The sequence below is a fragment of the Bombina bombina genome, chromosome 3 (assembly GCF_027579735.1).
Source record: "Bombina bombina isolate aBomBom1 chromosome 3, aBomBom1.pri, whole genome shotgun sequence".
In the NCBI taxonomy this organism is placed as follows: domain Eukaryota; kingdom Metazoa; phylum Chordata; class Amphibia; order Anura; family Bombinatoridae; genus Bombina; species Bombina bombina.
In genome coordinates, this window is record NC_069501.1 from 25,971,405 (window position 1) to 25,994,807 (window position 23,403).

Sequence of the window (23,403 nt, forward strand, 5' to 3'; positions counted from 1 at the left end):
CCTGTTTCCTGTTAACTGGACTTTGCTTGTTTGAACATTTCACTGTTTAACCCCAAACTGCCTGATTACACGCTGCTGGAACTTTGCTTGCTAGACCATTCTACTGGTTAACCCCAAACTGCCTGATAACACGTTGCTGGACTTTGCTTGTTTGACTATTCTTCTGGTTAACCCCAAACTGCCGGATTACACGTAGCTGAACTTTGCTTGCTAGACCATTCTACTGTTTAACCCCAAACTGCCTGATAACACGTTGCTGGACTTTGCTTGTTTGACTATTCTACTGGTTAACCCCAAACTGCCGGATTACACGTTGCTGGAACTTTGCTTGCTAGACAATTCTACTGTTTAACCCCAATCTGCCTGATAACACGTTGCTGGACTTTGCTTGTTTGACAAATTCTTCTGGTTAACCCCTTCCTGCCTGATTTCAAGGTGCCGGTTATTGCTTGATGGATTACTCTTTTGGTTAACCCTAAACTACCCGAACTTTCTTCTCCTGACCCTGCTGTACCAACTTCCAGTTTATTTCAGTGAGTATATTACTGCAGCTGTCGCAGGGTCAGGTCCTGGAATATACTCACAGTGCTAGAGTGTTATTCAAACTTCATTCTAGCATTTGGGTCTAACTCTGGACTTAACCTATCCTGACAGAATTCTACAATAAAGTTTTCCTTCATTGACACCTGTGACTACAAGTGCACCTTTTCCTTTTGTGCTTTTTTTTACCGTACAGTGTAAACCAATCATACTCTGTGTACTGTACAGTGTAAACCAACCATACTCTGTGTACTGTACAGTGTAAACCAACCATACTCTGTGTACTGTACAGTGTAAACCAACCATACTCTGTGTACTGTACAGTGTAAACCAATCATTCTCTGTGTACTGCACAGTGTAAACCAATCATACTCTGTGTACTGTACAGTGTAAACCAACCATACTCTGTGTACTGCACAGTGTAAACCAATCATACTCTGTGTGCTGTGCAGTGTAAACCATCCATACTCTGTGTACTATACAGTGTAAACCAACCATACTCTGTGTACTGTACAGTGTAGACCAATCATACTCTGTGTACTATACAGTGTAAACCATCCATACTCTGTGTACTGTACATTGTAAACCAATCATACTCTGTGTGCTGTACAGTGTAAAACATCCATACTCTGTGTACTGTACAGTATAAACCAATCATACTCTGTGTACTGTACAGTGTAAACCAACCATACTCTGTGTACTGTACAGTGTAAACCAATAATAATCTGTGTACTGTACAGTGTAAACCAATCATAATCTGTGTACTGTACAGTGTAAACCAATCATACTCTGTGTACTGTACCGTGTAAACCAATCATAATCTGTGTACTGTACGGTGTAAACCAACCATACTCTGTGTACTTTACAGTGTAAACCAACCATACTCTGTGTACTGTACAGTGTAAACCAACCATACTGTACAGTGTAAACCAACCATACTCTGTGTACTGTACAGTGTAAAACAACCATACTCTGTGTACTGTACAGTATAAACCAACCGTACTGTACAGTGTAAACCAACCATACTCTGTGTACTGTACAGTGTAAACCAACCATACTCTGTGTACTGTACAGTGTAAACCAACCGTACTGTACAGTGTAAACCAACCATACTCTGTGTACTGTACAGTATAAACCAATCATACTCTGTGTAATGTACAGTGTAAACCAACCATACTCTGTGTACTGTACAGTGTAAACCAACCATACTCTTTGGGCTAAAGTTCAGGAGACTGAACTATCCCATTAGATCAGTGTTTCTCAACAGCGGTCCTCAAGTTCCCCCAACAGGCCAGGTTTTCATTATAGCTGAACTAGAGCACAGGGGAAATATTCCTCTCTGTCTCTTCCCCTCTATATCTCTGTGTGTGTTTGTCTCTCTCTTCATTTCATTCAGTCTGTCTGTTTTTCTCCCTTCCTCTTTCAGTCTCTTCCCCTCTATATCTCTGTGTGTCAGTGTGTGTTTGTCTCTCTCTACATCTCATTCTCAGTCTGTCTGTCTTTCTCCCTCTATCTGTCTGACTCTCTTCCTTTCTCTCTCTGTCTCTTCTCCTCTATCTCTGTGTGTGTTTATCTCTCTCTACATCTCATTCAGTCTGTCTGTCTTTCTCCCTCTGTCTGTCTGACTCTCTCCCTTCCTCTTTCTGTCTCTTCCCCTTTATCTCTCTGTGTATGTTTGTCTCTCTCTCTCTTATTCTCATTCTCAGTCTTTCTGTCTTTCTTGCTCTGTCTGTCTGACTCTCTTCCTCTTTCTATCTTTTCCCCTCTATCTCTGTGTGTGTTTGTCTCTCTCTTCATCTCATTCTCAGTCTGTCTTTCTCCCTCTGTCTGACTGACTCTCTCCCTTCCTCTTTCTGTCTCTTCCCCTCTATGACCTCTAGTTAACAATGTCTGTCGGACCTGATCCGACAGTGCGGATCAGGTCCGACAGAGATCGCTGAATATGGCGAGCAATACGGAGCTTGATACATATGCCCTATGTCTGTGTGTGTGTTTGTCTCTTTCTTCATCTCATTCTCAGTCTGTCTGTCTTTCTCCCTCTATCTGTCTGACTCTCTTCCTCTCTCTGGGGCCTATTTATCATGATGTTAGCGGACATGATCCGATATTGCGGATCATGTCCACTGCACATCGATAAATGCCGACAGCATACGCTCTCTGCATTTATAATTGCACCAGCAGTTCTGGTGAACTGCTGGTGCAATGCCGCCCCTGCAGATTCACAGCCAATTGGCCGCTAGCAGGGGGTGTCAATCAACCCGATCGTATTCGATCGGGTTGATTTCCGGCGATTTCTGTCCACCGCCTCAGAGCGGTCTTAGACCGCTGCTTCATAACTTGTGTTTCTGGCAAGCCTGAAGGCTCGCCAGAAACACGGGGCTTCAAGCTCCATTCGGAGCTTGATAATTCGGCCCCTCTGTCTCTTCCCCTCTATATCTGTGTGTGTGTTTGTCTCTCTCTTCATCTCAGTCTGTCTTTCTCCCTCTGTCTGTCTGACTCTCTGCCTTCCTCTCTCTGTCTCTTCCCCCCTATATCTCTGTGTGTATTTGTCTTTCTCTGCTTCTCATTCTCAGTCTGTCTTTCTCTGTCTTTCTGACTCTCTTCCTTTCTCTCTCTTGTCCTTTATATCTCTGTTTGTACTTGTCTCTCTCTACATTTCATTCTCAGTCTGTCTTTCTCCCTCTGTCTTTCTGACTCTCTGCCTTCCTCTCTCTGTCTCTTCCCCTCTATATCTCTGTGTGTTTTCTCTCTCTCTTCATCTCATTCTCAGTCTGTCTTGCTCTCTCTGTCTGACTCTTGTCCTCTCTCTTTCTCTTCCCCTCTATATCTCTGTGTGTGTCTCTCTTCATCTCATTCTCAGTCTGTCTTTCTCCCTCTGTCTGTCTGACTCTCTGCCTTCCTCTCTCTGTCTCTTCCCCTCTATATCTCTGTGTGCTTTCTCTCTCTCTTCATCTCATTCTCAGTCTGTCTTGCTCTCTCTGTCTGTCTGACTCTCTTCCCCTCTATATCTCTGTGTGTGTCTCTCTTCATCTCATTCTCAATCTGTCTTTCTCCCTCTGTCTGTCAGACTCTTGTCCTCTCTCTGTCTCTTCCCCTCTATATCTCTGTGTGTGACTCTCTTCATCTCATTCTCAATCTGTCTTTCTCCCTCTGTCTGTCAGACTCTCGTCCTCTCTCTGTCTCTTCCCCTCTATATCTCTGTGTGTGTGTTTGTCTCTTCATCTCATTCTCAGTCTGTCTTTCTCTGTCTTTCTCTGTCTTTCTGACTCTCTTCCTTTCTCTCTCTGTCTCTTGTCCTTTATATCTCTGTTTGTACTTGTCTCTCTCTACATTTCATTCTCAGTCTGTCTTTCTCCCTCTGTCTGTCTGACTCTCTGCCTTCCTCTCTCTGTCTCTTCCTCTCTATATCTGTGTGTGTGTTTGTCTCTCTCTTCATCTCATTCTCAGTCTGTCTTGCTCTCTCTGTCTGTCAGACTCTTGTCCTCTCTCTGTCTCTTCCCCTCTATATCTCTGTGTGTGTTTGTCTCTTCATCTCATTCTCAGTCTGTCTTTCTCCCTCTGTCTGTCTGACTATCTCCCTTCCTCTTTCTGTCTCTTCCCCTCTATTTATCTGTGTTTTTGTCTCTCTCTACATCTCTTTATCAGTCTTTCTGTCTTTGTCTCTCTGTCTGTCTAACTCTCTCCCTTTCTCTCTCTGTCCCTCTTCACCTCCCTCTCTTGTTCTCTCAAATTCTCCTTCCAGGCATCTTTAAACTCCCTCTGTGTCATACACCTATATAGTTTATCTTGCACCTTCATCACCTGTTGTGCTACAACATCATATCCTGCACAAAGCCCATATTATTTCACCTGTTTATCTTGAATTCCTCTTCCGCCATCTTGTATTTAGAAACAAACAATAACACACCTGTTTGTGTCACTGTCACAGGCACCGAGCTGGAACGTTTCTTCTTTGTGGTCCCCAGTAGCCCTTTGTCCTCCAGGACTTCACACACATAATGACCTGCATCTTCTGGCTGTGCTTGATTGATCCTTAGGTACCAGGTGACTAAGCTACTCCTACCAATCACCACCTGCTCTGGGACTTTCAGTGTCCGGTGCTGCTTATTAAAGCGGGAAATCCCAGATGGATACCATATTCCCAGGATTGCATTGTTGAGCAGCCACGTAACTTGGAAGGCCTTACCATCTGGATTTGAAAGACTAATAGAGCAACTGAGCTCTAGCGGACTGCCAGGGGTGATAGGGACTTTTGGGACATTTATATCAACATCAAAATCTTGTCCTGCAGATTAAATAAAAAGACAACGTCAGAACCTACCATTATAGTAATCACCAGCTAGGGACATAATGGTTTATATATCTGCAAGCAATGGTGCAATTCTAATGCCCTGTAACTGCTGCCCAAACACACTAGATGGGAGATTTTTCTCCTAAGTGCGTAGAGAAGTATTTGTATAGGATAGGTTGAATCTGAACAGTATCTCATATGTGGTGCATATTCCTTACAAAACACTGGAATGATGATTGATTTTTGTGGGTTAACACATTTCCCCTATGTGCAGTGTAGATCACTTGACTGCTCTGTCATATCAACAAAATCCTACAATTAGCATCTGCAGTGCACACAGTGGGACAAGCAATGGGATTAATGAACTGGTATAGAGTGAAAGAAGGATTCATTGGGGTGTATAGAAATTGTCCAATCCATTGTATTATTATGATAATATATCAAAGGTCAGAAATGATCAATAATGAAAGTATTTTCACGGCAGTAACCATATTACCCACCAGTGCAGGTGAAGGGTGGTCACGTTTTCCAGCTAGCTGTCAGCCTAACCCCAAACCTGATGTGTTGTTACCGATATGTCATTGTCTATGTGATGATGCTGTGCTTATGGCAATGTAGTGTTAGACCACCCTGTGGTCACATTTGCATGTGCAATACTGACACAAGGAACATGTGACCAGATGTTGTATATTCAAATTACCCAACAGGACCAAAGTAAGTGGAGTTTAGCAAAGATTTAAACAGAGAGAGGTGAGATTAATATCAGCTCAATGATTCAGTGATCTACAGCTAGTCATGTATATTATCCCACCAGATCCTGCTATTTACACCCAGCCTCCACATAGCAGGGGGCCATGTCTGGACTCTGAGATCTCAGGGTTTAAGTGATTTCTGCCCTGCGCCTTCTGATTTAATTTGATATAAAACTGATTAAAAACATAAGATTATAAGATTGTGAATCACAAACTGACAACTGATAATAGCAGGCGATACTATGTGTTTGTACCAAAGGGAGTCTTCCTTTCTCCACTTATTCTTGCTACTGGCTCCTGTATTGCTAGTTACAGACATATTATTTTCTGCAGCCCTCTCATACTAATTCACGCATGCGCACACACTTACCGCTGACTGCTGATACAATAACATTAGTCGTGTCAGATTGTTTTGTTGTGATCGCTGTCCATATTCCATCAGGATCTTGTATCCATTCTGATGCCTGGCAGATGACATCACCCTGGTCTGTGTCCTGAAGACCCCTCATGCTCAGTTTGTACATAGTGTCCTCTAACTTGTCCAGACGTATATCACCCCTGGAGAACCGCTCTGCATACTTAGGACCAGGTTGAAGCACAAAGTCTCTGGATAGTGTCAGTATTTGTGTGCCTTCTCTATAGAGCCAAGTGACTGAGACATGTGTGTGCTGAGCAGAAACCTTAGAGACATTGCACGTCAGCTCCATATTGTCCCCTTGTGTCTTCCTCAGCTCCTGAGAAGCCATTGTGACTTTCAGAGTGTCAGGAATCACTGGAGAAAGAAGGGTTAACTTGGTGTCAGGATGCTACATTAGGCAGACAATGAACCAAAAGGATTATTCATTTCTATAAAAAGTTATCATCTCAATTAATTCTCTGGGTAGTCATGTGCTTTGTGTATCCCAAACATACAGCATTTGTCCTTACCGCCTCCACTGGATGTCTACTCCATGCATCATGAAATCAATTTCCTAACATACTACTGTAATTACTGTCAGACACAAATACATATGTAATAGGATGAAACCCTGACTGGTGACCTAAGTCATTAATGAATTACATTTCCTGCCAATAAACCCCCTTCCTATGACATGACATTATTGTATTTTCCTACTGTTTTGTCAATTTGCTTCTCTATTAAAATATTTTTTCTTTCCTGGTTTAGAACCAGATTACAAGTGCCCTGTTAGCATGCGCGAGATATTGAAATATCGTGCAAATTACAAGTTGAAAGTAAACGTGTCCACAAACTAAATTTTGTGAAGTCCTTGTGTAAAGGTTTACGGCTTAAAATAAAGTTGCACTAAACACAACAAAATGTTACACTCATATTTATACTATCTGATAAAAATTAATCAAATAAATATAAAAAAAAAGTTATAAAGGTTTAAAGGTATATGGTATATAGCCATGTTTTTGACTGCAAAGGGCTATAATGTGTATACAGTATCCCACAAAAGTGAGTACACCCCTCACATTTTTATAAATATTTTATTATACCTTTTCATGTGACAACACTGAAGAAATTACACTTTGCTTCAATGTAAAGTAGTGAGTGTACAGCCTGTATAACAGTGTAAATTTGCTGTCCCCTCAAAATAACTCAACACACAGCCATTAATGTCTAAACCATTAGCAAAAAAAAAACAAAATGTATGCTTACCTGATACATTTCTTTCATTCCAGATATGGTGAGTCCACGGAGTCCTAAATTACTGTTGGGAATATCACTCCTGGCCAGCAGGAGGAGGCAAAGAGCACCACAGCAAAGCTGTTAAGTACCACTCCCCCTCCCACAATCCTCAGTCATTCGACCAAAGGAAAATGGAGAAAAGGAGTAACACAAGGTGTAGAGGTGTCTGAAGTTTAGTAAAAAAAACTGTCTTTACAATACAGGGTGTGCCATGGACTCACCATATCCGTAAATAAATAAATTTATCAGGTAAGCATAAATTTTGTTTTCTTTCCTAAGATATGGTGAGTCCACAGAGTCCTCAATTACTGTTGGGAACCAATACCCAAGCTAAAGGACACGGAGGACTAGGGAGGGACAAGACAGGTATACCTAAATGGAAGGCACCACTGCTTGAAGAACCTTTCTCCCAAAAGAAGCCTCAGCCGAAGCAAAAGTATCAAATTTATAAAATTTGGAAGAAGTATGCAAAGAGGACCAAGTTGCAGCCTTGCAAATCTGTTCCACAGAAGCTTCATTTTTAAAAGTCCAAAAAAAGATACAGCCCTAGTGGAGTGAGCTGTGATTCTCTCAGGTGGCTGCTGTCCAGCAGTCTCATATGCCAAATGAATAATACTTCTCAACCAGAAAGAAAGACAAGTAGCAGTAGCTTTCTGACCCTTACGTTTCCCAGAAAAACAAGCAAACAATGCAGAAGACTGGCGAAAATCCAGTCTCCTGCAAATAAAATTTAAGAGAACGCATATCTAGGTTGTGTAAAAACGTTTCTTATGAGAGGATGAATTAGGACATAGGGAAGGAACAACATTTTCCTGATTAATATTTCTATTCAAAACAACCTTAGGAAGAAAACCAAACTTAGTACGGAGAACTGCCTTATCTGCATGAAATATGAGATAAGGCGAGTCACACTGCAAAAATGAGAGCTCCGAAACTCTTCGAGCAGAAGAGATAGCAGTAAGAAACAAAACCTATCTATGGAATGCATTGGCTCAAACTGAGCCTGCTGCAAAACTTTAAGAATAAGGTTAATATTCCAAGGTGGAGCAATTGATTTAAACACAGGCCTGGTTCTCACCAAGGCCTGACAAAAGGATTGCACATCTGGCATGTCTGCCAGACGCTTGTGCAACAAAAGGGGTAAAAATCTGACCCTTCAGAGTACTGACAGACAAGCCCTTCTCCAGACCTTCCTGGAGAAAAGATAAAATTCTTAGAATCCTGACCCTACTCCAAGAGAAACCCCTAGACTCACACCAATGAAGATATTTACGCCATATCTTATGGAAAATCTTCCTAGTAACAGGCTTACGAGCCTGAATCAGGGTCTCAACAACCGACTCAGAAAAACCACACTTAAATAGAATTAAGCGTTCAATCTCCAAGCAGTCAGCTTAAGAGAAACAAGATTCAGATGAAGGAAAGGACCTTGAAGCAGAAGGTCCTTCCTAAGGGTAGTCTCCACAGTGGCAGAGACGACATTTCCACTAGGTTTGCATACCAAATCCTGCGAGGCAATACCGGAGCTATTAAAATCACTGATGCTCGCTTCTGCTTGATACAAGCAATGAATTGTGGAAGGAGAGCAAATGGAGGAAATAGGAATGCCATCCTGAAGTTCCAAGGAACTACCAGTGCATCTATCACGAAGGTCTGAGGATCCCTTGATCTTGAACCGTACTTTGGAAGCTTGGCGTTCTGTCGAAACGCCATCAGATCCAACTCCGGTACTCCCATTTGATGGTTAACCTGGCAAACACCTCCGGATGAAGTTCCTACTCCCCGGGATGAAAAGTCTGTCTGCTCAGGAAATCCGCTTCCCAGTTATCCACTCCTGGAATGTGGATGGCAGAAATACAGCAATTGTGCGTTTCCGCCCACTGATGATCTGAGCCACCTCCTTCATGGCTAAGGAACTCCGAGTTCCTCCCTGGTGGTTGATGTAAGCCACTGAGGTTATGTTGTCTGATTGAAATCTGATAAACTGGGCTAAGGCCAGTTGAGGCCAAGCCATCAAGGCATTGAAGATCGCTCTCAACTCCAATATGTTAATGGGGAGAGCAGATTCCTCCAGAGACCAAAGTTCTTGCACCTTCAATGAGTCCCAGACTACTCCCCAGCCCAGCAGACTGGTATCTGTGGTCACAATCACCCATGAGGGTCTCCGAAAGCAAGTCCCCTGAGACAGATGTTCTTGATACAGCCACCACGGAAGAGAGTCCTTTGTCGCTTGAACTAGAACTATCTTCTGAGACAGATCTGCATAATCCCCATTCCTTTGAGTGAGCATGCATAACTGCAGAGCTCTCAGATGGAACCGGGCAAAAGGAATTATGTCCATGGAAGCCACCATCAGACCAATTACCTCCATACATTGGGCCACTGATGGCTGTACAGCAGACTGTAGAGATAGGCAAGAAGAAAGATCTTTGCTTTTCTGACTTCCATCAGGAATATCTTCATTGAAAGTGAATCTGTGGGTAGCATTTTGTCTCCTTCACAGCTTAAAAAACCTGCTTCAGCACAATCCTCTTGGCTTAGGCATAGGGGCACATACAGATGTGGGAATACCCAATGCAAAGCGTGTGAATATGTTCACATAGGCTCATCATTCTAATCCTGCACTACAGGGGAAAGATTTGAAGTGGCTACCTGTGTGAACTGTAGATCCACTTATTGCATTTACCTCGTGTGATGCACAGTTTGCAATCTCCAATACATAGGTTTAACAACAAGGGAGGTACGCTCACGGATACGTGAGCATTTATCAACCATTAGAGTGGGTAAAAGCAGTACCCCCATAGTTAATCACTTTGTTAACACACACGACAAAAATTGCGCAAGCCTCAGATGGATGATAATTGAGAAAGTCCAGGCCCGGGGAAGAGGTGGGGACAAGTTCCAGATTTTATCCAGGCAGGAGATGTACTGGATCTTCAGACTTCAGACCAAGGTACCTTTTGGTCTGAACTCTGAATATGATTTTATCAATCACTGGAATTAATCTTGTCACCCTTCTATTCTCTGGGTCCCTCAAAGATATATAATATTAATATTATTATATGCTTAAGAATAATAGGAATACAAGCAAATAACTGCCACCTTTACATCTCTGTTTCCTATCACCCCATAGCACTCATGTGTGCCTAGGATTGATAAGTTCCCTTACCTACACTCTATAATAAAACCTTATGCTCAGTTACATAAAAAAGTATATTTCATATTCTTTGTTCTTAATTCTCTTACAAAACAGAATTGTTTATGACTACGGGTTCTTTGTGTTATATATAAAATAACCCTGTATCAAGTATGCTTTTATGAAACTGAGGATACAAGGCAGTATAGGGTACACATGCTGTATACTCAGTGGTAAATGCCATATCAATGAAACAAAGCATCTTAGTTCCTTGAAGAGGGAATTTACATGAAATTGGGAGTATTTCTTCTCTTACAATTATATTTATATCTATTTTTATATCCATTTGTCTATCAGTATATGCCATCTCAAATAACCTATGAGGATAGTAATAATGTAATTTAATAATAAGGATAGAAGGTAATGTTTAACACATAGGATTTATGATATTGTTGAAGTGCATATTTTACATTGTAAGAATGAATATACATATAATCTATCACATTGCCAAAAAAGCGTATCATGTACTGTACCTTTAATGCCCTAATTGATGTTTAAGATTTCCACCAATCAAATCCCAGAGGGGGGTTTTTAAACTAGAGTGTTTGTATGGTGTTTTAAGACTATGAGTACGGCGCAAGCCGAAACATGTTAGTCTATTTTTTCCTCCAATAGGGTATGTACCCTCCATGTTTTAACTATTTATAAATAAAGAGACTTTTTATTCTAACTACAGCAACTGACATCTTGTTTATTTTTAAGGCCAGTTGAGGCCAAGCCATCAAGGCATTGAAGATCGCTCTCAACTCCAATATGTTAATGGGGAGAGCAGATTCCTCCAGAGACCAAAGTTCTTGCACCTTCAATGAGTCCCAGACTACTCCCCAGCCCAGCAGGCTGGTATCTGTGGTCACAATCACCCATGAGGGTCTCCGAAAGGAAGTCCCCTGAGACAGATGTTCTTGATACAGCCACCATGGAAGAGAGTCCCTTGTCGCTTGAACTAGAACTATCTTCTGAGACAGATCTGCATAATCCCCATTCCATTGAGTCAGCATGCATAACTGCAGAGCTCTCAGATGGAACCGGGCAAAAGGAATTATGTCCATGGAAGCCACCATCAGACCAATTACCTCCATACATTGGGCCACTGATGGCTGTACAGCAGACTGTAGAGATAGGCAAGAAGAAAGATCTTTGCTTTTCTGACTTCCATCAGGAATATCTTCATTGAAAGTGAATCTATAATTGTTCCTAGAAAGATCACCCTTGTGGCCAGAACAAGGGAACTCTTTACCAAATTCCCCTTCCATCCGTGAGTGCGAAGAAAAGACAACAATATCTCTGTGTGAGATTTTGCAAGTTGAAAATATGGCGCCTGAACCAGAATGTCATCCAGATAAGGCACAACTGCAATGCCCCGAGACCAAATCACTGCCAAAAGAGCCCCCAGGACCTATGAGAAATTTCTGGGAGCTGTGGCAAGGCCAAAAGGAAGAGCCACAAACTGAAAGTGTCTGTCCAGAAAGGTAAATCTCAGAAATTTGTGATGATCCCTGTGAATGGGAACATGGAGGTACGTATCCTTCAGGTCTATGGTCGTCATGAACTGACCCTCTTACATTAAAGGGAGAATAGAGTGAATAGTCTCCATTTTGAAGGATGGCACTCTGAGAAACTTGTTTAGGCATTTTAGATCTAGAATAGGCCTGAACATTCCCTACTTTTTGGGAACCACAAACAGATTGGAATAGAACCCTAGACACATTTTGGTCAACAGATAATCTTGAGAGGTGGAACCTGCCTCTGGGAGGAATGGTCTTGAATTCTAATTTGTAACCCTGGGATACTATGTCCATGGCCCACGGATCTGGAACATCTCATATCCATGCCTGAAAGAACTGAGAGAGTCTGCCCCCCACTTGATCCAGTCCCGGATCAGTGGCGAACCCTTCATGCTGATTTAGACTCAGCTGCAGGCTTCTTGGATTGCTTCCCCTTGTTACAAGACTGACTGGGTTTCCAAGAAGGCTTGGACTGTTCCTGCTTGGTAGAGGAGGGGGAAGACTTACTTTTGAAGTTACGAAATGAATGAAAATTACTCTGACGTCCTTTCAGTCTATTCTTATTTTCTTGTGGCAGAAAAGATCCTTTACCACCTGTGATATCTGAAATATTTTCTGCCAAACCCAGCCCAAACAAGCTCTTACCCTTGTAAGAAATCGACAAAAGATTAGAGTTAGAGGAAACATCTGCTGACCAAGACTTCAACCATAATGCTCTGCACGCTAAAATCACAAAACCAGATTGTGATGATTCCCTAGTCACATACATGGACAATGTGTGACACAGTGCCATCTATTGGTTGAACTATCCCAAAAACATCATAACAGCACCATCTATTGGTTGCAAGCTCACCACCAAAATGGACACAGGAGAAGGAATGACCAATTGGTATTTTCGCCTATGCAAATATATACAAACAGATAAATGTTTTTTTTTTACTGTTTAGAACTACCTAAATCCTCCATCCTGTTGGCAAAGTTATATTGCTTTATTATATTGTTTCCTATATGTTGTTCTATGCTTATTTTAAGGAGTGTGTGTCACCATGAGCTTACTGGTGTATTTGTAAAAGCCTGAGTGAAATAAAGCAATAGTAGTAGTTCCTTCTGGAACAGGTAGTCCTGTCTGATTCTTTCAGGTATACCAGTTGCAGAGGTTCTGACTGTGCATTCTGGCTGCACCTCTCCCTGCAAGAGAGACCTGCTACAGAGTCTGTGGGCCTGTATGCAAAGAGCTGGCCTTGTGAGCCCCAATTGTCTTTTTAAAGACAGTACAGGGAAAGGAACCAATACCTACCTGAAGAAAGGAGTGTGGCAGAGGGGCGTTACCTGCCTGACAGAAGCAGCAAGGCAGAGGGATCTATTCCAGAAGAAAACCAGAGGGGACGCTACCTGCTGGAAGTGTGCAGTGAGGCAGAGGGATCTATTCCTGCCTAGAAGCAGTCAGGCAGAGGGGACGCTACCTGTCTGGGAGCCCACTGAGACCAGCCCAGCTGGGGGAGATACAGCCGCTGGCTTGACCCCGGTCTCAGCAACTATTTCTCTGGTCCCACTATCCGGTGGCCACCCCTGGGTTTGGACAGAGGAAGGGAGACCCCCTAGCGGAGTACCGCTACATTTGGTGGCAGCGGTGGGATCATCCCTTCTGTACAGGGAAGGTCCAAACCACCACTGGGATCTGATCTCCATCAGGAGATCCTTCACGAGTAGCAGCTGAATAGTGGATGGAGCAGCTGTACCGGGTCCTAAAGCGAAGCACCCTTAAGGATTTGTTGGAAGCCCAAGGAAGATCAGCCAAAAATAAATCCAAAGACACTCTAATTGCTGATCTAATGGAAGGCAACCAGTCCTGCCCACTGCTCTTGGAGACCCCTGATGAGTCAGATTTTCAGCGGGAAGTCCGAGCATGATTGGCCCTTTTGGGCCCAGAGCCCACTCAGGAGACTGTTGAAAAAATTATGGCTGATGTGACTGCCATGCAGCAGACAGAGAGAGAGTTTAGGCTCCGCATGGCCAAAATACAGCATCGGCCAGGAAACGGGGCCTCTTCTTGCCAGGGGGGCAACAAAGGAACAAAGAAGCTGCCCTTTGCTGCATTTAAAGTTTTCAACGAGGCAGAGGGGGGCATTGATGCATACCTGCAAGACTTTGAGAGGCAGTGTACTCTACAAGGTGTGGTTTCCACAGACTGGGTTACAATTTTGGCCAATAAGTTGACGGGGAGAGCTGCTGAAGCTTACCGGTCAGTTCCTGATGATGATAGCCTGGACTACAGCCGGGTAAAAGAAAGACTGCTGGCCCATTATGCCATTACTCCGGAGGCCTACCGCAGAACATTCAGAGATCTGTGGAAAAAAGGAGAAAGAAAATTATGTGGAATGGGCCTACCGGATGCACCGGGCTGCATACAACTGGATGCGGGGGTGCCAGGCAACTACCCTGGACCATGCACTGCAGATGCTACTTCTGGAGCAATTTTATGATTACACATCTTCAGAGGTTAGAGACTGGGTCCAAGACAGGAGACCACTAACTGTGGATGAAGCTGCTCGTCTGGCTGATGAATACCAGGACACCAGGCGGGAGGATCAATCGGTTCACCGAGAAATACCCCTGCCCATGTCTCCTCAATTAGCACCACCCCTTCCACAAACGGCAATTTGCCCTAACAGAACCCCAGCAACCCCGAACAGCGGTTCCAGGCCCCAGTGCCATGGATCCAAGCAGATAGGACACATCCAGAGAAATTGCACACCGGGTAAATCCTGGCAGGTATGGACCTGGCCCCCACTAGGACCTGTGCGGGATGCTGTCCACCTGGTGACTGGAAAACCTGTCCCAGTGCGCTCGTTTAGAGAAGGGAACCAGCATCCACTGATTGGTTTAGGAGCAGACCCCCTTGAGACTCAAGAAGTATGGGGAGTGCTCCATGAAGTGGACCCCATCCAAGCAGCTGCTCAGGATAACTGCCGGCAGCTAGTACTATTAGACAGTCAACCAGCTCAGGGGTTACGTGACACTGGAGCTACCCTAACCCTAATAAAGCCAAATCGAGCTCAGTCAAAGCGGAGGACCGGACGCACTGTCCTCGTCCGGGTGGCAGGGGGAGCAATACATCAGTTACCCACCACTTGGGTGCATTTGGATTGGGGAGCTGGAGGTCATGAAAGATCTACCGGTTGAAGTGTTGTTAGGAAATGACCTGGGTCAGCTGCCACCAGCCTTTGCAACATCTACTGAATCAATACTTAAGGAGGCATACCCAGTCACCACTCAAACCCCAGCACAAACTAAAGCCAGCCAGCACATGGAGTGGGCCCAGATGCCTCCATGTTTGGCCTGGGAGCATTTTTGAGCCAGGTTGGGAGGACAGTGGGGCTAGCGATTGGATCGTCAAGAAAGATGTGATTCTGAGAATTACTGGTTCTGTTTGAGTTATGTTGCATTTGGTCATGTTCATTCCTGGACAGCCCGAAGCTGATCCGCTCAGGATCTAGCCCGATCTGCCGGACCGTTGGTCAAGGGGGGGCACTGTGACGGTTTTCTAGTCACATACATGGACAATGTGTGACACAGTGCCATCTATTGGTTGAACTATCCCAAAAACATCATAACAGCGCCATCTATTGGTTGCAAGCTCACCACCAAAATGGACACAGGAGAAGGAATGACTAATTTGCATATATTTGCATAGGCGAAAATACCAACAGATAAATGTTATTTTTACTGTTTAGAACTACCTAAATCCTCCATCCTGTTGGCAAAGATATATTGCTTTATTATATTGTTTCCTATATGTTTTTCTATTCTTATTTTAAGGAGTGTGTGTCACCATGAGCTTAATGGTGTGTTTGTGAAAGCTAGTCCTGAGTGAAATAAAGCAATAGTAGTAGTTCCTTCTTGATCAGGTAGTCCTGTCTGATTCTTTCAGGTATACCAGTTGCAGAGGTTCTGACTGTGCATTCTGGCTGCACCTCTCCCTGCAAGAGAGACCTGCTACATAGTCTGTGGGCCTGTATGCAAAGAGCTGCACTTGTGAGCCCAAATTGTCTTTTTAAAGACAGTGTAGGGAAAGGAATCAATACCTACCTGAAGAAAGGAGTGTGGCAGAGGGGATGTTACCTGCCTGACAGGAGCAGCAAGGCAGAGGGATCTATTCCTGACTAGAAGAAACCAGAGGGGAAGGTACCTGCTGGAAGTGTACAGTGAGGCAGAGGGATCTATTCCTGCCTAGAAGCAGACAGGCAGAGGGGACGCTACCTGCCTGGGAGCCCACTGAGACCAGCCCAGCTGGGGGAGATACAGCCGCTGGTTTGACCCCTGTCTCAGCAACTATTTCTTTGGGCCCACTGTCCAGTGGCCACTCCTGGGTTTGGACAGGGGAAGGGAGACCCCCTAGTGGAGTACCACTACACAGATATTTTGGCTCCCAACTTGATGACCTGCAAAGAGGCATCAGTAATAAATGAATTGGCTAGCTTAAGAGCTGTCATGGTTCCCACCATTCCATGCAGTTAGCCAGGCGTGGTCACCCCTTTGGGAGCAAGCGAGGGACTTGAACCTGGGTCCTCTTATCCTAGGCTTGTTCTCTTTCCTCTAAGCCACAGCTGCTTCTTTCAGTTTGTATGTTTATGTAAGCCTTTCATTACCTTTCCTTACCCTGCCTGCAGCACTGGGGCTGGACTCTGGATATTGCTTTGCCTGGATCACCTGTACTCATTTACAACCTGTCAGTCAGACTTTCCTGTGACTTCCTACCAATTAGAAGCTCATTATCTGGCTATATAACCCTGCCTTTTCCTGTGCTCAGGGTCAATTCTTTGCTTCATGTTTCCTGTTTCTAGTTTAGGTGTCTTTGTTCCTGAATCCCCAAGACTGACCCTGGCTTGTGACCCTGGCTCTGTTCATCAGTTACCTGCACCTCTGGCTTCCTTTGATCTCTGCAATACTTTGACTACTCTCTTGGATTTACCCTTGTTTGTACAGCATACTCTGATCATTTTTTTGCACACAGCCCCCGTGCATTTATTCACAGCCCAGGTGGTTTTCTTACCAGATCACTTTGGGCTGTGATACCTGTAAGGGTGACAACATATCTCTGTTACAGACTCCAATCCAGGTAAGACCTTTACAAGAGCCTTGATCCTATCTTGTATCTCCTCCAAAGGAGTCTCTGCTTGAACAGACTCAGACAAAGCATCAAACCAATAGGCTTGATGGCACTTGTCACGGTAGCAATACATACCGCTGGTTGCCATTGGAGACCCTGATGAATATACTGTAAATCTTTTTTAAGTAAGCCTCCAGCTTCTTGTCCATAGGGTCATTGAAAGAGCAGCTATCCTCAATGGTAATAGTAGTTCTCTTAGGCAGGGTAGAAATCGCCCCTTCTACCTTGGGAACCATCTGAAATAACTCCTTAATGGAGTCCGTGACCGGGGGGAACATCTTTCTAAAAACCAGAAATGTGGAAAAAGGGATTTCAGGTCTGTCCAATTCCCGGGCAATGATCTCTGTAGCATGGTCTGGTACAGGAAACACCTCCACAGAGGAGGGAAAATCAAAATATCTATTTAATTTGCTAGATTTTTTAGGGTTGACAACAGGGGTATCGGAGTAATCCAAGGTAGCCAAAACCTCCTTTAACAAAACACGAAGGTGTTCAAGCTTAAATCTGAAGGAAACAACTTCAACATCAGAAGGAATTATACTATCCGAATCTGAGACTTCACCCTCAGAAGCTACCTAAGTATCTTCCTCTTCACACTTATGAGAAAGAGAAACTTGCTTAGCTTGTATTGGATCAGAAACCTTACTATTTGATTCTCTAATCTTCCTCTTGCGTCTTTCCTGAAGCATGGGAATGGCAGCTAATGCCTCAGATATCGCAGAGGATACTTGGGCAGCAATTTCTGCATGCAAATATACTCCTCCAGGAGATTGCGAGGAAGCGCAGGGTACTGCATGTGTTAAGGCTTAGGACGACTGAGGAGAAAGCTGCGGCATTGCCTGAGCAGCATCAACCTGAGAGAGTGGTGGCTCAGCAACAAAAATTCTATCTTTGTATTGTAATGTTCTCTCAATTACAATCAGAACAAAAAGGCAAATGAGGTTCAACTTGGAGCTAAACAAAGCTTGCATTCAGCAGAAGGCACAGACTCTTGATTTATCTTGTACTAAAAATTGAAACACAATGAACAAGCTAAAAAAATAAATAAATAAAAAAGTTTTCTTTTTAACACTGTCACAGCATTCATTCCCAAAGTAAAAAACGGACTGCTAAACTGGTATTTAAATAACCTCCTCTTGCTAACCAGATAACTGAGAAAAACTACTGCCAAAACCTCTGAAAATATATTTTGTACTAAAGCAGGAAACCTCTACACCTCAGCGCTTCACTGAGGTGCCTACCTTCCCCGTCTGCACTCCGGAATCTTAGTTGACTCGAGGAAAATGGAACCTAAAGAGATTCTAACAGGTCCATTAAGCGCTGCAGAGGCTAACATCCACTTCCACTATAGGCACACAGTGTAAGAAAAGCGCACGTTTAAGCGAAAATTACAGCCTCAGATAAGGACCCGCCTCCCTCTAAGATGACAGAGGCGGTCCTGGTTGCCATCATTAAACCCATTAAAGGAACACTGCTCCATAATATGTGCATAGTCTCCTAAACATAGACACTACTGAGCCACCAGTGAATCATACCAATTCTCTCAAAGCCCCAGTGCATGCTCCCTGACAAAAAATCCTCTTAAAAAAAACAGGATAAAAAGTCCCAAATAAAGTGCAGTTATTCAGATATAGTGTCAGTGTTCTGTTCCCATAATAAAAACAAAAATGGCACTTACCTGCACTCCTGGCTATCCAGCAGGAGGACAGCTCACCTGGTATGAGAGGATGCCACTCCTCACAGAGACCTGTGAAAACAAGAAAGGACAGAGTAAGCCTTTCGATGCAGAGGCAGCAAAATGTTAGAAAATGCAGTGAGGCCCACCTCACAAGTTCCTAACTGCTTGAAAGCTACCACAGCCGATACTGAAGAGACTAACATGGAGTACAGCTAGACCCAGACTTGACAGGAAAGATCAGAGCAATACCGCTCTGGCTTTCAAAATAATAAAATCTTGATTGAAGAAAAATCTTGATCAAACTTCACCTCCTCCTTGCACTGAAGGCAAAAGAGAATGACTGGGGATTGTGGGAAGGGGAGTGGTACTTAACAGTTTTGCTGTGGTGCTCTTTACCTCCTCCTGCTAGCCAGGAGTGATATTCCCAACAGTAATTGAGGACTCCGTGGACTAAGCATATCTTAGGAAAGAAAGTGAGTACACCCCTAAGTGGAAATGTCCAAATTGGACCACAATAGCCATTTTCCCTCCCTGGTGTCATGTGACTTGTTAGTGTTACCGGGTCTCAGGTGTGAATGGGGAGCAGGTGTGTTAAATTTGGTGTTATCACTCTCACACTCTCTCATATTGGTCACTGGAAGTTCAGCATGGCACCTTATGGCAAAGAACTCTCTGAGGATCTGAAAAAAAGAATTGTTGCTCTACATAAAGATGGCCTAGGATATAAGAAGATTACCAAGACCCTGAAACTAAGCTGCAGCACAGTGGGCAAGACCATACAGTGGTTTTACAGGACAGGTTCCACAAAGAAGTTGAGTGCACATAATCAGCGTCATATCCAGAGGTTGTCTTTGGGAAATAGACGTATGAGTGCAACCAGCATTGCTGCAGAGGCTGAAGGTGTGTGGGGTCAGCCTGTCAGTGCTCAGACCATACGCTGCACACTGCATCAAATTAGTCTGCATGACTGTCATCCCAGAAGGAAGCCTCTTCTAAAGATGATGCACAAGAAAGCCTGCAAACAGTTTGCTGAAGACAAGCAGACTAAGGACATGGATTAATGGAACCATGCCCTGTGGTCCGATAAGACCAAGATAAACTTATTTGGTTCAGATGGTGTCAAGCATGTGTGGTGGCAACCAGGTGAGGAGTACAAAGACAAGTGTGTCTTGTCTACAGTCAAGCATGGTGATGGGAGTGCCATGGTCTGGGCCTGCATGAGTGCTGCCGGCACTGGGGAGCTACAGTTCATTGAGGGAACCATGAATGCCAACATATACTGTGACATACTGAAGCAGAGCATGATCCCCTCCCTTCAGAGACTGGGCCGCAGGGCAGTATTCCAACATGATAAAGACCCCAAACACACCTCCAAGACGACCACTGCCTTGTTAAAAAAGCTGAGGGTAAATGTGATGGACTGGCCAAGCATGTCTTCAGACCTAAACCCTATTGAGCATCTGTGGGGCATCCTCAAACGGAAGGTGGGAGAGTGCAAGGTCTCTAACATCCACCAGTTCCGTGATGTCTTAATGGAGGAGTGGAAGAGGACTCCAGTGGCAACCTGTGAAGCTCGGGTGAACTCCATGCCCAATAGGGTTAAGGCAGTGCTAGAAAATAATGGTAGCCACACAAAATATTGACACTTTGGGCCTAATTTGGACATTTCCAAATACTGTGTACTCACTTTTGTTGCCAACGGTTTAGACATTAATGGCTGTGTGTTGAGTTATTTTGAGGGGACAGCAAAGTGTAATTTCTTCTGTGTTGTCACATGAAAAGATATAATAAAATATTTACAAAAATGTGAGGGATGTACTAACTTTTGTGGGATACTGTATGTGTCTAAATAATAATTCTATAATAATACTTAATAATGTGTTTTACTGTGTATTTACTGTAATATTTCACAGTAAAAAAGGTAACAATCAAGTTACCGTACTCCCCCATAGACTTCAATGGTGCAAGTTTATTCACTTGTGTGTGCTGATTCTTTCCAACCTATAGGTAACTCCAACAACCTCAAGGGGTCTCCTAGTCTCACTAGTTACTTTTGCATTTACATATTTATGACAGTTAAGCTGGCCCTGGCTCATAATTGGGGCTGAAAACAGGTAGATATAGTAACATACATTAGACGAATGGAAGACCATGCATTTTTGATCCGCAATAAGGCAGGCGTCCATGCGCATTATTTGCAATTTATGGGACATACTCTGCAGAACAGCATCCTTGAGCCTTAAATCTATTTACCTAAGTGGATTTTATAGAAATAGCAGTGTGCCCAATTCCATGATGGGTGATGAGAGACTTCTCCCTTCTTTTCTCCCTCCCCCCCTTGTTTTTTTTCCTTCACTGGCACAAGGGTCTACATATATGTTCATTTTTTAGTATACAGTCTTGAAGGATTGACTCACACAAAACAAACTCTTCAGGGAGTCCTGTCTACCCATTATTGCCCTTCCTTAAAGGGATACTAAACCCAAATGTTTTCTTTAATGACTTTTAAATTTTAAAAAACTTTCTAATTTACTCCTACTTTCAATTTTTCTTTGTTCTCTTGCTATCTTTATTTAAAAAGCAGGAATGTAAAGCTTTGAAGCCAGCCCATTTTAGGCTCAGTACCCTGGATAGCGCTTGTTTATTGGTGATTACATTCAGTCAGCCAATAAGCAAGCATAATTCAGGCTCCTAAGCTTTACATTCCTGCTTTTAAAATAAAGATAGCAAGAGAACAAAGAAAATTGATAATAGGATTAAATTAGAAACTTTTTTTTAAAAAAATGCTGCTCTATCTGAAACATTAAAGAAAAAGACCTTTAAATACAACTTTTTTCTCACCTCCCCCTAGTGTGGCAAGTGTAGGTCCCTGTTGCACCCCTCTGAACTGATAGGAGGTTTTAATATCCTGACAAAATAAAAATGAGGTTGCTCCTATACTTGTTTTATAAATGTACGCAGAAAATACTTTATAGTATAGTTTGCTAAAGGTATTGCTAGTAGGACATATTGGCCCATATTTATCAAGCTCCGTACGGGCCGTGTTTCTAAAGACCGCTGCTCTATAACCCTGTTCGCCTGCTCTGAGCAGGAGAACAGGAATCACCGGAAATCAACCCGATCAAGTACGATCGGGTTGATTGACACCTCCCTGCTGGTGGCCGATTGGCTGCGAGTCTGCAGTGGGCGGCGTTGCACCACCAGCTCTTGTGAGCTGCTGGTGCAATGCTGAATACGGAGAGCGTATTGTTCTCCGTATTCAGCGAGGTCTGGAGGACCTGATCCGCACTGTCAGATAAGGTCTGCCAGACCTTGATAAATAGAGGCCATTGTGTTCACCTTGTTTTTGTAACCGTCAGCCTTATTTTTGGGTTTGTTTATAGAAGATATCTGTTAAGCTAGACTATTATATATACACCACTTGTTTTCTCTTGCAGTACTGATTGCTGGTTTGTAGACCCTGTTGTATCATCAAGCTTTTGTTTTATTTTATGTTTTTTTTTTCTTTTTCCTATTTTGCAGCAACCTCAATAGAAATATGTAAAAAACAAACAAACACAGATTCTGCTCTATTGATGGATGTTACAACCTGTGCTATTGATGACACTTACTTTTATATCCTATAACTTAGGTTTCAACATAACCACGCCCATTACTTTGTATATACTAAACATTTACACTTATATGTTCCATATTTAAACAACTAATATTATTTTACAAATTACATCTACAAATTAATCTGTACTTTAAATACATCATTATATCTAGTATTAATTTACTGGTAAATAAATGTTATAAAGATATTATATAGACAGAAAGAGAATACTGATAATGACGTTCATTCTCTCTCATCACTTACCGCTCAGGTACATCTTAGCGCTGTAACTCCCATGATACGTTGGGTCTGTATTGGGTGTGTGACATTCATACTCTCCAGCATCTCGCTCTTCCAACTGGCTGATGTGTAACAGAGCGTGGTCACCGGTCACTCGCTCCACGTAGATGTTCCCACTGCTCACCCGCTGGGAGTAGATTGCGTAAGAGAAGCCAGGATCTTTTGTACTCACAATCTGCACCTCCTGTTCAGGGGCAGAAGGCAGGTATATGGACCACAGAAAGTTCTGCTGAGATGGGCCTTGGTATCCACTGACACCGCACCAGATTGTGATGTGGGAGCCCACGGTACGGTACAGGGGACCCTGCTGCATGGTCACCTCTCGCTGAGCCCAGGACACACCTGTGAAAGTTACACACATGCTCCATGAAATAATTAGATGATGTTATATGGAGGAATTGCAGGGATATGTTATGTAGAGAAACAGGAGTAGCTGAGAATGTTATACACAGTAAAAGAAAAAATGTATTTTTAGCAGCATAGATCTCACTTGAATTATAAGAAGAGTTATATGGTGCAATGGAGTAATAGGGAGGGTAATATGGTGCAATAGGAGGAGTTATAGGGAGGGTTATATAGTGCAATAGGAGGAGTTGTAGGGAGGGTTATATAGTGCAATAGGAGGAGTTATAGGGAGGGGTATATGGTGCAATAGGAGGCGTTATAGGGAGGGTTATATGGTG

General features: G+C 43.3%; 1 protein-coding gene across 1 annotated transcript in view; it reads right to left on the bottom strand.

Annotated features, from left to right (window-relative positions):
* The window catches only part of LOC128652188 (immunoglobulin superfamily member 3), a 104,150-nt gene extending 81,069 nt beyond the window's left edge, over nt 1-23,081 (bottom strand). The window contains exons 1-3 of the mRNA XM_053705128.1: nt 22,685-23,081; nt 5,954-6,355; nt 4,448-4,825 (exon numbers count right to left, since the gene is read on the bottom strand). Of these exons, the coding sequence (XP_053561103.1) occupies nt 4,448-4,825; nt 5,954-6,355; nt 22,685-23,081 (1,177 nt within the window). The remainder of the gene's footprint in view (nt 1-4,447; nt 4,826-5,953; nt 6,356-22,684) is intronic.
* Between the last annotated feature and the right edge of the window lie 322 nt (nt 23,082-23,403).